This window comes from Heterodontus francisci, chromosome 33, assembly GCF_036365525.1.
Source record: "Heterodontus francisci isolate sHetFra1 chromosome 33, sHetFra1.hap1, whole genome shotgun sequence".
Taxonomy (NCBI): domain Eukaryota; kingdom Metazoa; phylum Chordata; class Chondrichthyes; order Heterodontiformes; family Heterodontidae; genus Heterodontus; species Heterodontus francisci.
Window position 1 is genome coordinate 32,517,901 of NC_090403.1, and position 14,980 is coordinate 32,532,880.

General features: G+C 40.6%; 1 protein-coding gene and 1 long non-coding RNA gene across 5 annotated transcripts in view; one reads left to right on the plus strand and one right to left on the minus strand.

The window, feature by feature from the left end:
• The window catches only part of LOC137348090 (anion exchange protein 2-like), a 78,631-nt gene that overhangs the window by 8,682 nt on the left and 54,969 nt on the right, over positions 1–14,980 (plus strand). For 3 of the 4 annotated variants that reach the window (XM_068013273.1, XM_068013275.1, XM_068013274.1), the window contains exons 2-6: positions 1,189–1,299; positions 3,602–3,758; positions 7,204–7,283; positions 11,022–11,101; positions 12,425–12,507. In XM_068013273.1, the coding sequence (XP_067869374.1) occupies positions 1,267–1,299; positions 3,602–3,758; positions 7,204–7,283; positions 11,022–11,101; positions 12,425–12,507 (433 nt within the window). In that variant the 5' untranslated portion in view covers positions 1,189–1,266. The remainder of the gene's footprint in view (positions 1–1,188; positions 1,300–3,601; positions 3,759–7,203; positions 7,284–11,021; positions 11,102–12,424; positions 12,508–14,980) is intronic. The other variant, XM_068013276.1, reaches the window with a different exon arrangement.
• Positions 1,204–14,980, minus strand: part of LOC137348097 (uncharacterized) — a 66,459-nt gene continuing 52,682 nt past the window's right edge. The window contains exons 2-3 of the long non-coding RNA XR_010969066.1: positions 10,080–10,296; positions 1,204–1,692 (exon numbers count right to left, since the gene is read on the minus strand). This is a non-coding gene — a long non-coding RNA (uncharacterized lncRNA). The remainder of the gene's footprint in view (positions 1,693–10,079; positions 10,297–14,980) is intronic.

The window sequence follows — 14,980 nt, forward strand, 5'->3', positions numbered from 1 at the left end:
TCCTTAGACAGCACCTTCCAAACCCGCGACCTCTACCACCTAGAAGGACAAGGGCAGCAGATGCATAGGAACACCACCACCTGCAAGTTCCCCTTCAAATCACACACCATCCTGACTTGGAACTATATCGCCGTTCCTTCACTGTCACTGGGTCAAACTCCTTGAACTCCCTTCCTAACAGCACTGTGGGTGTACCCACCCCACATGGACTGCAGCAGGTCAAGAAGGCAGCTCACCACTATCTTCTCAAGGGCAATTAGGGATGGGCAATAAATGCTGGCCTGGCCAGTGACGCCTACATCCCATGAATGAATTAAAAAAAAACAAAATGCCAGTGATCCCCAGGTCCCTGGAACAAATACCTGGAATGATTCTGGTTGGAATGTATCTATTAGGATTGACTGTAGCTGGGTTGACTGATTTAGAATGAACTCTAAAATATTTGGTCTATCTTGGGTCACTCCAATTAGGACAACACAAACTATTTGGGTAACTGTTCCTCAGGTTATGGTTAGGGTTATGTAACTGGGGCTGGAATGACTCAAACTAGATTCCCCCTAAACTTGGTTGACGTTCGATGGACTGGCTATAATTGGGATAATGGAGGAGATGAATCCAGCTGGGTTATTCTAGCTTGCAGGCTTTACAACCTACTTGTGTAACCTTTACCTCAGCAGTGAAATGATGATAAGGGAAACACTTATATCTGCTTTGCTAGATTTTTGATGGCAATGGTCAAATCCACATTGATCAGCCACGATATCATTGAATGGTGGAATAGGCTTGAGTGGCTAAATAGGTTACTCTGGTTCCTATGTTCCTGTTGCAGGTTGCTCCATTTCTGCTTGCCTCTGTGGTGTTGGGGAAAGTCACTTGTTGGAGGTTTGGTGTTTGGACTGCCTTTTGCACAATTAATTACACCAATTTATGTAGCCAAAATTCAGGAATTCCCTCCATCTCTCTAATTCTCTCCCCTCCTTTAAGACGCTCCTAAAAGCTACTTCTTTCAACCAAGCTTTTGGTCACCTGCCCTAATATCTCCTTATGTGGCTTGGTATCAAATTTTGTTTGATAATGCTCCTTTAGGACATTTTACCATGTTAAAGTCACTATAGAAATGCATGTCATCGTAGTCTGAGTATTTTAGTTTTTGATTTAATTTCTTTTAATACATTTTTGTATTTTTAGGACATACCATCACTGAACTCTATCTAAGAAAGAAGGATAACATTAATAAACTGAGATAGTGTTTGGGAAGTGAGCGATATGGCAACCAGAGGAACCTATAATCTCCAGAGGGTAAGTGAATATGGGATTCATGTGTGTAATACAAGCTTCATTCCGGATATTAACAGGACCACAGATTTAAATAATGTTGAATGGCTCACTGATAGTAGGAATACCCTGCCTGTGAAATGAGAAAGGAGATGGGCGCATGTCTTTGAAGAGACCTCTGGGAAGTTCTTCCATCTGTTTTGGATCCTTTTAGGAAGCAATGCCTGAGGCAGTATTCCGTGCTGCAACACTGGGGAGGAAGTCTATAGTCCAGGGTTCTGATTGCTTGTCAGGTGACGTAGTTGTCAAGATTTTTACTCCTTGTGAATGTCGCAGTGCCCTCCCAGTTTGATGGCGATGGTGCACGCTTGCCTGAGGACAAAATTTAAACACTTTGGAGTGGTAAAGTGTTCTGGTCTGTGAAAAAAATATAAAGGGAGCAAGTGTGAGCACTCAGTATCAAAAGGCACAATTTATGGAATAGTTACATCGGGCATAGCTTATGTGAGGACAATGTGTCAAAAGAACAGCAGATATCAGTACAATATGATAAAAGCACTACAAGTGTGAGCATGATGGAACAGAAGCTCAAGTGTGAAAATAGTGTGTCGCAAACACAACAGTGAACATGGCATGGTGGCGGAGTAAGTGTGAGCATGGTGTGGCACAGGGAGAAGTGTGAGCATGGTGCGGCACAAGAGACACTTATCAGTCCATTGAGGTGAGGTTTAGCTCAGTGGGACAGTCCCACCAGCTTACTTTAAAATAGGATCCATTCTTCTGTGTTCTCAAGTTTCATGTTCCCTTAACCATATTAAATCAAACTGCCTCTCATTTGTCGTTCACTTAATTTGACCGAATCCCTTTGAATATAGTGTCAATCTCCCTTATACTATTCAGCTGGTCATAAGTTTTGTTATCAGTAGTGAAGATAACATAGATATTTATTAGTTTAATAACATTTACAAATGGTGTAAATAAAGGAAGAGGGGACTAAGAGCAGGCCTCTGAGAGACTGGAAGATATGGACACCCTAATTCACACTGATATTTAGTGGGGAGTTTTAACATGGGTATGCGGGTGGAATTGGGTGGGGGGTTAAATGGTCACAAAATGAAAGCGTGTCGAGAAGCCAGCTGCAACAAGTCAGTTTCTAGGTTTTACTCCAACGGGACAAGGAGTGGGCAGCCAGCGTGCCCCCAGGAGGTGGATTGGCATTTTAAATGTGTTTATGAGGTTGGGGCTCGAACCGACCTGGCCCTGCGGCCTCTTCTCCAGTGCTCCCAGCCCAACTAGAAGCCAAGCCTGTCAAATCAGGCTGACTTCCGGGCGGGGAATCTGTCAGTGACATCAGGCATGCGCTTTGGAGTTAAAACTCCACCATGTGCAGGGACAATCCACTCCTGAGCTTCCTGTGCACTCCTGAGCCCCTGCACTCCGAACAGGTCAAAAAGTTAAAATTCCCCCTCTGCTGTCTGATACACGATAATATTTGCAGTACTGTGCTCGGCAACATGCAGTGTACCTATTCGAGCATAGTTACAGTATAATGCCTAGAAACACTGTTTGGTGCACCCATATAGACTGTACAATTCTCCCAGCACCTAGAACCAGGCTTTATTGGCAGTAACAGCCCATTGATGTTCTGTTTAAGTTGAGCTGCCCAATATGTAGAAGACAAACAGAACAGACACTTTATATAAACTGCAGTGGCATACATCATTCACGAGATTTGAATGAAGGTGACAATCAGGATATTTGGTCTCTTTAACGTATTGAGCATTGGAATCTGGAGGATTGTAGGAAAACAGTAAAAAATCGAGCTAAGATTGCATGACCAAGCTGATTATCTAATAATTGGGAAAATTCAACCTCATCTGATGGGATAGAATTGGCTTCCATTTTGGAAATTCCAATTGGATACTGCCGGATCAGTTTCAAATTGTGGAAAGTTACCTCTAAAGCTGATCAACATGAACAGGGGAATATGAACTAATTAACTCAGTGATCTGACTGATAATTGTCTGATAAAAGCAGGCTAATCTCAATTTGTTTTCAAGATTATTGAACTGAAGCTACAATGATAGAAAAGTGAGGCTACAATGATAGAGGCTGTGTCACTGCCGGTTTTCTGGTCCATTTCAATGTTCCTTAAGCTAGTCTGTAAGTTCCAAACTGGAATACCAAAATGGCTCAGAATGTCTGCAATTCGAGTGAGGAAACAAATATTCAGGACAAACTTCTTCATATTCCAATCCTCAAATCCTAATGTCTCGCCACCTGTGCCTCTCCGTACAGTTAAGAGATGTTCCTTGTTTTGCTTAAGGCCAAAAAGGACCCTTATTCTCCCAGAGCCATTAAAAGCTACTTCAGTGATGAAGAGACAGATGACTTGGACAGAACTTTGGAAGTGGCAAGTTTTGAGGATGTTGACTTTGACTCTACAGAGGCTAGATGGAATGATGATGATAGTGATTCTGATTGTGAGTAGACTATATGTATTCTAAACATTCTCAAAGTAACTTCAACCAGTGACCACATTGCAGATAACTGCTAGTTAATATTTAACACAAAAATTCAATTTTACAATTAATTGTAACGGAAAAAGGAAAACCTGCTTTAATATTGAAGTGAAAATTTAGCAAATAACATACAATGTATAGGAACATAATGAATCAGGAGTAGGCCATTTTGCCTTTGAGCTTGCTCCGCCATTCAGTATGATCATGACTGATCTTCTACCTCAACTCCACCTTCACACATTATCCCCACACCCCTTAATTCCCTTAGTCCCCAAAAGTCTATTGAGCGCTGTCTTAAATATACTCAACGACTGAGCATCCACAGCCCTCTGGGGTAGAGAGTTCCAAAGATTCACAACCCTCTGAGTGAAGAAATTTTACTAATCGTAGTCCTAAATAACTGACCCCTTATTCTGAGACTGTGAACCCTAGTTCTAGACTTCCCAGCCAGGAGAAACATCCTCCCAGCATCTACCCTGTCAAGCCCCTTAAAAATGTTATATGTTTCAATTAGATCATCTCTCATTCTTCTAAATTCTAGTCTAGGGTCAATCTATGCTCACAGAACTATCTCTCATCCCAGGAATCAGTCTGATGAACCTTCATTACATCCTTCCAAGGCAAGTATAGAGTCATAGAGTTATACAGCACAGAAACAGGCCCTTTGGCCCATCGTGTCAGTGCTGGCCATCAAGCACCTATCTTTTCTAATCCCATTTTCCAGCACTTGGCCCGTAGTCTTGTATGCTATGGTGTTTCAAGTGCTTATCTAGATACTACTTAAATGTTGTGAGGGTTCCTGCCTCTACAACGCCTTCAGGCAGTGTGTTTCAGATTCCAACCACTCTCTGGGTAAAAAAACTTTTCCTCAAATGCCCTCTAAACCACCTGGCCATTACCTTAAATCTATGCCCCCTAGTTATTGAAACCTCCGCTAAGGGAAAACGTTTCTTCCTATTTACCCTATCAATGCCTCTCATAATTTTGTATACCTCAATCAGGTCTACCCTCAGCCTTCTCTGCTCTAAGGAAAACAACCCTAGCTTATCCAGTCTCTCTTCATAGCTGAAATGCTCCAGCCCAGGCAACATCCTGGTGACTCTCCTCTGCACCCTCTCCAATACAATCACATCCTTCCTATAGTGCAGTGACCAGAACTGTACACAGTACTCCAGCTGTGGCCTAACTAGCGTTTTATACAGCAGGTATATTCTTCCTTTGATGAGGAGACCAAAACTATATACAGTACTCCAGGCATGGTCTCACCATGGCCTTGTCCAATACCAGTGAGACTTCCAGTTCATTTATAATAAAGGCCACCATACCATTTGTTTTCCTAATGACTTGCTCCAGCTCCATGGTAACTTCCGATGATTTGTGCATAAAGACACCCAGGTGTCTCTGAATAACAACACTTCCCAGTTTCTCACCATTTAAAACGATATTCTTTTTTAAAAATGTTTCCCGCCAAGTTGATAACTTCACACTTTCTCATCTTATATTCCATCTGCCATGTTCTTGCCCACTCAACCTGCCCATCTTGCTTTCCAGATTGTTTGTGTCCTCTTTACAGCTTACTTTCCCACCTAGCCTTCTATCATCACAAACTCAGGTCCATTACACTCAGTCCCTCATGTAAGTAATTAATATAGATTGTAAATAGCGGAAGCCCAAGCACTGATCCTTGCAGTACTCCACATGCCAACTTGTAAATGACACATGAGACCTAATTTGTGTAATAACCTCTTGTGTGACACCTCATTGAATGCTTTTTGAAAATCCAAACAAATTACATCCACTGCTTCCCCCTTATCTACCCTACTAGTTACAACCTCAAAAATCTCTAACAGATTTGTCAAGCACAATTTTCCTTTCATAAATCTGTGTTGGCTCTGACTAATTATATTATTATTTTCTAACCATCTTGTTACCACATCCCTAATAATAGATTCTAGCAACTTCCCTATTACTGATGTCAGGCTAACTGGTCTATAGTTCCCTGCTTTCTTAAATAGTGGGGTTACATGTGCTACCTTCAATTCCATGGAGGATTGTTCCAGAATTTAAAGAATTCTGCAAGATCTTGAAGGAAAGGAGCGATCATCCAAGTTTTGGTAAAACCTCTGCCCATTTCCATTATGAGGAAAATGAAGATGTTGGTCAAACCAGTGATCTTTTAGATGAATGCATATCCATGACCAGTAATTTAGTCAGTCATTATGACGCAGATGCAACCAAAAGAAAAACTGGATCAATTATCGGCCACTTGCACAACTTAGTTCTACTCAGGTATCTGCCAAAGATTCTGTATCACCTGCAAACTGGATGAACTTTCAACATTTGAAAGCTTTTCACTTTTGAAGCTTAAGGGAGTTAGTAAGTTTAGACTCCAGGGCTGAGGGTTCAGTGAGTTCAGACTCCAGGACTACTTGTGAGGGGGTTGCATTCATATAGGGCTTTTGTGAGACCACACCTAAAGTATTGTTTACAGTTTTGGTCTCTTTAACTAAGGAAGGATATACTTGCCTTAGAGACAGTGCAATGAATGTTCACTGGATTGATTCCTGGGGTGAGAAAGCTGCCCTATCAGGAGAGATTGAGTAGAATGGGTCTATATTCACTGGAGACTGGAGTTTAGAAGAATGGGAGGTGATTTCATTGAAATGTATAAAATTCTAAAGGGCTTGATAGGGTAAATGTTGAGAAAATATTTCCCCTGGCTGAGGAATCTAGAACTAGACAGACATAGTCTCAGAATAAGGGGTCAGCCATTTAGGACTTTCTTCCCTCAGGAGGTTGTGAATTTTGGAATTATCTACCCCAGAGAGTTGTGAAAGCTCAGCCATTGAGTATATTCGAGTTATTGGATTTTTGGAGACTATGGGAATCAAGGGATATGAGGATAGAGCAGGAAAATGGAGTTGAGATAAAAGATCAGCCCCGATCTTATTGAATGGCACAGCAGACCCTAGGGGCCAAATGGCCTACTCTGGCTCCTATTTCTTGTGTTCTTAACTAAGGGTTCAGAGAGTAGAGGCTCCAGGATTGTGAGTTTAGTAAATTTAGAGAGAGGGTCAGTAACATTAAACTCTAGGATAGAGGGTCATTAACATAAATCTCCAGGCAATAAGATCAGGCTTAAGGAATTGATTGTAGTCCTTTTGATCACATTGATTGTCATCTTCTTGATCACATTTTACATAAAAGTTAATTGTACTTTTACAAAGGTTTTCCCCATTTCCATCATCTAAGTATGTTAAATATTCTCAATGAGTCAATTAAAATGGGTTGTTAAGAATATGCAATATTTTTTAGGGTGATAGAGCAAATACTAAAATTGAGCAAAACAACTTCATGGAGTCGAAATATATCCTTGTTAATGTTCCTTTCAAAAAATCTCTCACAGACCTTTGCGAGTCATTGTCCCACAGCCCCCAAGCACCCTCCACTGATAGTCATGAAAAGAAGACAGCACGTGGGGCTCAGGTAAAGCAGTGTGTTCCTGATCAGTGAGTAACCTATCTGCCACTACCTTGCTTTCACTTAACATCAATATACCCTTGAAGACTATATGCTGGACTCACCTGGAACAGAAAATACAAATTATTTTTGGTATATGGAATGTAACTAATGTATCAGTTTGTCAAAATTTAACAAGTTCTATGATTCAGCAAAAAAGAGAACCAAGCTTGTGTCTCGTTCAGATGGAGGCAGGAAAGTGACTGAATGGTGCTGGTGTGATGTGTGCTGCAAATTTAGGGAGAGCAAGGCATTTGTTCATAAAGCACAATCATCTCCATACTTCATTGAGGACAGTATTGAGTAACAGATGAGGGCATTTAGCTGCCAAGTTTTTCCATTCTTCTGCAATCCTACCTCATTATAACCCCAAGTGTTGCTTTACATTTAACATATTGTGTTAAATTACTGTTTAGGAACAAGATTAAAAGTGAGATGATCAAATATTCCATCATGATGTCCTGCTTAGGCTGGATGAAGAGGAAAGAATCTGTGGAGGACAGAGTTTAATTACAAAGATGCATAGAAAGATAGTTTGATTTGTGTGGAGTTTCACTTCACTAACATTGGGGAGTATTTATGCTGAACTTTATCCGAAGGGGATAAATAAGTGAGGTAGAGTCCGAGATTGGACAGGAAGATATGTGGCCTGTAGAAGGAGTTGGCCTGATGGCCAAGTAGCCTTATTTTTTTATTCTATGCTTTCTTATATTCTTATTCTAATTTCCACAAGTTTGTCTTGTTCCTTTAAGGGCCCATTCCTTTTAAATTACTTTTTGTTTGTTTTTTTCCCTTGTATGAGGTAGGTCATTTGTAATTGCTGTGTCTTGTATATTAAAATAGTCACCAACATTTAAGCACATTTGCAAAATAATTTATTTTTTAAAACAAGGTGGTAAATTTTTGAGGTCACTAGATCAGGACTAACTCCTCTTATATAACTCAGGATGCGACAGGGAGACTGCTACAAAATAGGCAAACCCCACAACACATCAATGTCAACCTTGCTGTATTATAAGTACCAGAGAAAGGTTGGGCAACCTGTGACAGGACAGAAAAAGGACAATATGGTGTACGATCAACTGGAAAGATCCAACTGTGCCGGCACTACTTGTGGCACTGATGCCACCAAGGTTATCTTTGCATTCTTGACAGGAATAAGCATTGAGTGAGCCTATATTTCCTGCTGATATGAGAACGTGCAAAAAGCTATGAGACTGGTGAACTTAATGAGTTTTGGTGTTGGTTTGAAATAATTTATATATAACCCATCAAAATATGGATCAGTAGGTTACAATGGAGGTTCAGCAATGTACAAGGAGTATGAAAATATATTGTAATAATGGAAGAATGTTAATCAGTATACATCGACAGGTATAAGATGTCTCCACAGTATGTAGAGAGAGGGTGGAATATATCTGTGTGCAATAGTGAAGTATGTGTAGCAATTTCTGTCAGCAGCATTGGTTAAATCAATGCATTACAGTAAGGGATGAGAGGTGTATCAGCGTGTTTAGGTAGGAGTGGGCATTCCGTAGTGTTATCATCAGTAACTCAATGTATTATGAGAGTTTTCAAATTTTGCTGTGTGAGGAACCCACAAATAATATTAAAAGGCTGCCAGGGATCCCTGCAAATACTGATATATTCCCAGGAACTCTCTATGCTAACTTCCCAAAGATAGTAAATGGAAAACAGTGCAGATAGTACACAGAATTACACAGAATGTTTAGCAAAGAAACAGGCCATTTGGTCTAACTAGTTTGTGCTGGTGTTTATAGCCCACATGAGTCTCCTCCCATTCCATCTTCTGCACCTCAATCTTTCAGTACATCTTTCTATTCCCTTTTCTCTCACGTGCTTGTCCAGTTTCCCTTTGAAAGCATCTAAGCTATTTGCCTCAACCTCTTACTGTAGTAATAAATTCCACATTCTAGCCATTCTCTTAGTAAAGAAATTTCTCCTTATTTCCCTATTGGATTTATTAGTAAATATCTGGTATTTATGGCCTCTAGTTTTGGATGTTCCCACAAGTGGAAACATGCTCTTCACATTTACCCTTTCCAACCCATTCATCATTTTAAAAACCTCTATCAGGTCACCTCTAAGTCTTTTCTGAGGGAAAAAACCCTCAACCTGTTCAATCTTTCTCACTAGCTGTAATCTCTCAGTTCTGGTGCCATCCTTGTAAACCTTTTTTGTGCTTTCTCCAGTGCTTCTATGCTGTTTCTATAGTATGGAAACCACATATGTGCACAGTACTCGAAATATGGCCTGACTATGAAGTTTAACATAACTTCTAAAATAAAAGCAAAATACTGCAGATGCTGGAAATCTGAAATAAAAACAAAAAGTGCTGGAAATACTAAGCAGGTCTGGCATCATCTGTGGAGAGAGAAGCAAAGTTAACGTTTCAGGTCTGTGACCTTTCATCAGAACGGGCAAAGGTTAGAAAAGAATTAGGTTTTAAGCAAGTGAAGGGGAAGGGGGTGGGGGAGAGAACAAAGGGGAAGGTGTTTGATAGGGCAGGAGAGATCAAATAACAAAGCTGTTCTGGGACAAAGGCAAAGAGTGTGTTAATGCTTGTGGTAAAAGACAAAGCATTAGTCCAGAGAGAGTGTTAACTTTGCTTCTCTCTCCACAGATGCTGCCAGACCTTTGGGTATTTCCAGAACTTTCTGTTTTTATTTAACATAACCTCACTGCTTTTGAATTCTATGCCTCGAGAAATAAAGCCCAGTGTTTTGTTAGCATATTACTTACCAGTAATTTTGCTGTGAATGATTTGTTCACTTGTATCCCTAGATCTTCGAAGCCATTTAGTTGCTTATGTTCTAAGGTGTCAGTGATGTTTCTATTTTCCAACCAAAGTACATCACCTGACATTTATTTATGTGAGAGTTCATTTTCCACTTAACTGCCCACGCTGCAAGTTTTCCATTATCTTCTTGTAGTATGTTGCATTCTTCCTTAGACTCAGCTATAGTAAATGAACAAATACAGAAAAATGCAGAAATATGACAATGGACAGACAGAAATCTGTTGACTTTGCAGACCTGATATGGTAGAGGGGTTAGATGACTTATAGGGCTGGTATATTCGTGGGTTACTGTTTTAAAGTATGGTGTATACTGGTATGCTACAGTGGGACAGCCATAAAAGCGGGGCTAAAGAGTGGCGAGTCAAAGAGACTTAGCAGTTGGCAGGAAAGAAGACAGAAGTGCAAGGAAAGAGCCAACTGTGTAACAGCCCTGACAACCAATTTTATCTGCAGCGCCTGTGGAACAGTCTGTCACTCTAGAATTGGCCTTTATAGCCACTCCAGGTGCTGCTCCACAAACCACTGACCACCTCTAGGCGCTTACCCATTGTCTCTCGAGTCAAGGAGGCCAAAGAAGAAGACGACAGTGGGAGAAAGAGATACAAGTGTGTTTACACTGAAATATGTATGAGTGTGTACTTTAACATGCAAGGTGTATGTCAGTGGTTATGGCATGGAATGTTAATTTTTTTGTCTAAGCTATCAATCATTAAGAAATGAAAACAGGTTGTAAAACCATGGGAATAAAGTGGTGTTCACATGATCTCGATGTCTTTGTTGACTTTTTGGCACTTGGGTTTTGATGTATGAAACTAACTGATGGCTTTTATCAACTCTGTGGAAACAGATAATTATTCTCTTTGCTCTTTTCTTTCTCTCTTCAGCTACTCACAGGGGAAGGCAGTCCGAAGCCTCATACCAGGCAAAATATCAGCCCACCAAGAAAGGGAGCTGGTGACTTTGAGTAAGTGACAGCTCAGAGCTTGTTCATATGCCTGTGATGAGATGTAGTTGGCTCATGCCAGGATGGGACTTTCTTGTACGTGGATTTAACTAACAACCATCCCCGCACCCCCTCACCACCTCATTTTTCTCCGCTTATCCTTCTTGCCTAAGGTAGTGACTCTAAATGGGTTATGGTTCCAGTGATCCCAGTAACCCTCCAATACTTTCAGTCCATGATGCGAGACACACAAGGATCTATATAGTTGGTGACATGACAGTCTCTAGACCCTATCAGGCCACAATCTTAGTCAAATTAGCTACTTGCATACATATTAATATTGCCGCTCAGGATTTTAAAAATCTGAATGCTGTTTCCCTTCAGTCGTCTGAGCCTGTGAAGTTTCCCACCCACATTTAGCCCATTAGGTTCCAACCACCAGGACTGCATAAAATAGAAATTGTCTGTTATCAAACTCAGGTTCAAACCTGACAGAGGTTTATAAAATAATTAAAGAGCTGGATGGTCGTGCCTATTAGATTATAGCAGTTTAACAGACTGGGGAGGACCTGGGGACTTGCATTTAAACTGCACAATTTAACTGGGTGTTAGGCAGTTCTTCTTATCCCAGAGCATAGTGAGCCTCTGGAATGGGTTGTTGGCTGCTGCAGACTCTCTACATGCCTTCAAGAGGGAACTGGACTGATTCCTCACTGTGGCATAGATTGCATTGTATAGTCGACAAGTAGCTTTACAGATAACACATGGTCCATGTGATCTCCTGCATCACTTTCAATTGCCTGAAGTGGTTGGAGAGGAACCTTCCAGAAAATTTTTTCCCTTGTTGGCTCTGAGTTTTTCTCTGGTCATTTACCTGTCCCAGGAGGTTACATGGCTGCAGGGGGTGTGGTGTGGAGAGTGGGGAGGAAGTGTCTACCCATGCTGCACCAACCTACATGAATCTGGGGCAGGCTTGATGGACTGACGGGTCTCTTCCTACCCATCATTTTCATACATCCAGGAATACTGGATACATGCAGAAATGGCTTGGGTTTGAACCCTGTGGTAAAAGGCCAGTATCTAACCTGCTACAAAACCATGTCTGCCTTTCCTTTAATATAAATCTTGCATTTCAACATGTTGTTTCTTGATTTATAGATACAAATTCTGGAAAACCAAAGTTTGGAAGGGGGAGACTCCCAAATAACATAGTCAAAAATATCCAGTCATTCATTCTTAAGAAGACTTCTAAAAGTTCTTCATGGATGATATTCCCACCTGTCCATTGGTTACCATTACAACCTCAGCTGGACTCTAATGCTGTCATTGTCCTTTATTTTGTAGCAAAGGCACAAACGTTCCCAAAATTCAGTTAGCTCCCTATATAACCTCCAGAGATGATGAAGCTGGGAACAGGTACACACAAGGTAAGTGACTCACTTCATATCTTTACGTTTAACATTTGTACTAGTCAATTATTTCAAATAAACTGGCTAATAATATACTAAAACACAACTTCCTACCTTCATGGCAAGACATACATTTTTGTGTAGTAATGTTTATCAATCCCAAATGCGGGCTTGTAAGGGAGAGTTGGTAACATTACAACCTATGTAACTATGGGTAAATAACATAATACAGTGTTAGGATTAATAACATGGTACAGTGAATAGGTAAGTTTCTGAAATATATCTAGGTTCTTAATAACAGATGACATAAGAATGGGTTAGTAACAAACTACATTGCGTAACTGTGCATTTGTAATAATGCCCTCTGTAATTGAAGGTTAGTAATGTACTGATACTACATGCAGATTGCTTTCTGTGATTGTATGTGTCAGTTATTAAGATTTATTAAAATACACATGCATAATATAAATCTCAGTACATGCTTAGAACAAGAAAAAGCTGTATATTATTGCACGATATACACATTTAACTCAGTAATGTTCTATCTAACAGCCTGATCTGTACCTGCCATTAGGAGATGTTATATAATAGCTTTGTATGCACATCCCTTGTATAGGCTGATCCAAAACTGACAGGCAGTTAGCTGACTGATAATGAGGATTTGGCTGAGCTACCATAGAGAAGTTTAGCAGCAATAAGCACTGTCAGGAGATGAGTGGGGTGGGGGGCGGGGTGGGGGGGGGAGGTGGGGGGGTTGGGGAGGGGGGTGGGGGGGGGGAGGTGGGGGGGGGTGGAATGCTCTGCTCTGCAGTTTATTTTACATCAGTTATCAGTGTCTGATGATCATTGGCTTTGTAACTATCACATTGTATGCTGGATAATCAGAATGAATCAAAGCATCGCTCGGTGCTTAATACTATTTCTCTAGTTTAAGATATTGTTTGAATAAATTTGTCATGTCGATGCCTTCAAAATCTCACAAAAGGGCTTTTGATTTCATATTGCCATCTGTGGCAATTGGAGGTATATGATCTAGTGTAAACGGGATGTCACCGGTCTTAACTCCTGGCCGCTTTTACTGTAAACAAATTACAATGGAAAGACTGAACTCCTTCAGTTTATGGTGACAACACAAACATTCCAGATAAACTGATTTCACTCACTTGTTGTCTTCAGTCAAAGTGACACTAGGGAAACAGCAATGTAGATTGAAACTACCTCTTACCTATATCAGAAATAGCTACCAGAGGCATTTTGGCAACTACAGGTAAGGCAATTTCTTCATTGAGCCCTAACAAAGGTTGTGTCTATATTACTACAGAGTAGAAGAATAGCTGACTTTGTATCAATATTGAGGAACCACATTGGGAGATTTGTTTGGCACAATATTTATTTTGCAGATAAATTCATATGTAGTGGTATGGATTTTCCTAAAGTACAACATCCATTGGATCGTGATACTATTTTCTGTTTATGTCTTGGATGATGTGGACTCTGTGTTGTGGCATTTTTCTATAAGCTTCATATCTTTGATGTTTGCCCAAGTGACTACCATTCATGTGTGAGGTGCGACAGTGCCCACGATGCCCATGTTAAAGGAATCATGTTTTCCCCACTTGTTCCAGGGGGATGACAAATTAGAACAAAAGCAAAATACTGCGGACGTTGGAAATCTGAAACAAAAACAGAAAACTGCATGACAAATTAGACTGTCGACTCTTTGGAGACGTATATCACCTGCTCTAATTGTGAGGGGTAACTTCAGTATGCAATCCCTGGATCCCCACAGCAAACAGCATGTCCTGGCACACATTAAACCCCAGCTTCTCCAGTCTCTCCAAATAACTGAAGTCTCTCGTACCTGGTACTATCGTAGTAAATCTCTTCTGTATCATCTCTAAGGTCTTGATATTCTTCCTGAATTGTTGTGCCCAGAATTGAACGCAATGCTCCAGCTGAGGCCTAACCAGTGTTTTATAAACCTTCAGCATAACTTCCTTACAAGACTCTGTGCTACTCTCAGGACCTCACAGTCTCCAATGCTTGAATGAACAAGGCAGGCTCTACAATGTGCCTTGGAGAGAACTGGTAGTAGACTACTGGTATGCTGATTGCTGCAAAACATAGCTATCAAGAGAGCCTTATACACCTTCTTCTAACATGAATATCCATAAGCAATGGTGCAGGAAGAAGAGGAGGAAGAGGAACAGTCCGAGAATGATGATGAATAGGTATCAGAAGTACAACAGCCACTGCAGGAAGCAGCACAGGTTCACCGGGCTCTGGTGAAGCAATTCTTTTCTTGAGGCTGCCTTTATATTTCATGAGGACTTTTTATATAAAGAATCATTCATCAATAATGCTGTTTACGTGAAAGCTAAAACTAAACAGTGCAGTCAATTTTACAAGTGCCACTGTCAAGACCTCACAGTCAGTGCATATTAGAAAATCACAGGTAATCTCCTGCAATTTTACTTCCATTGAAATCATT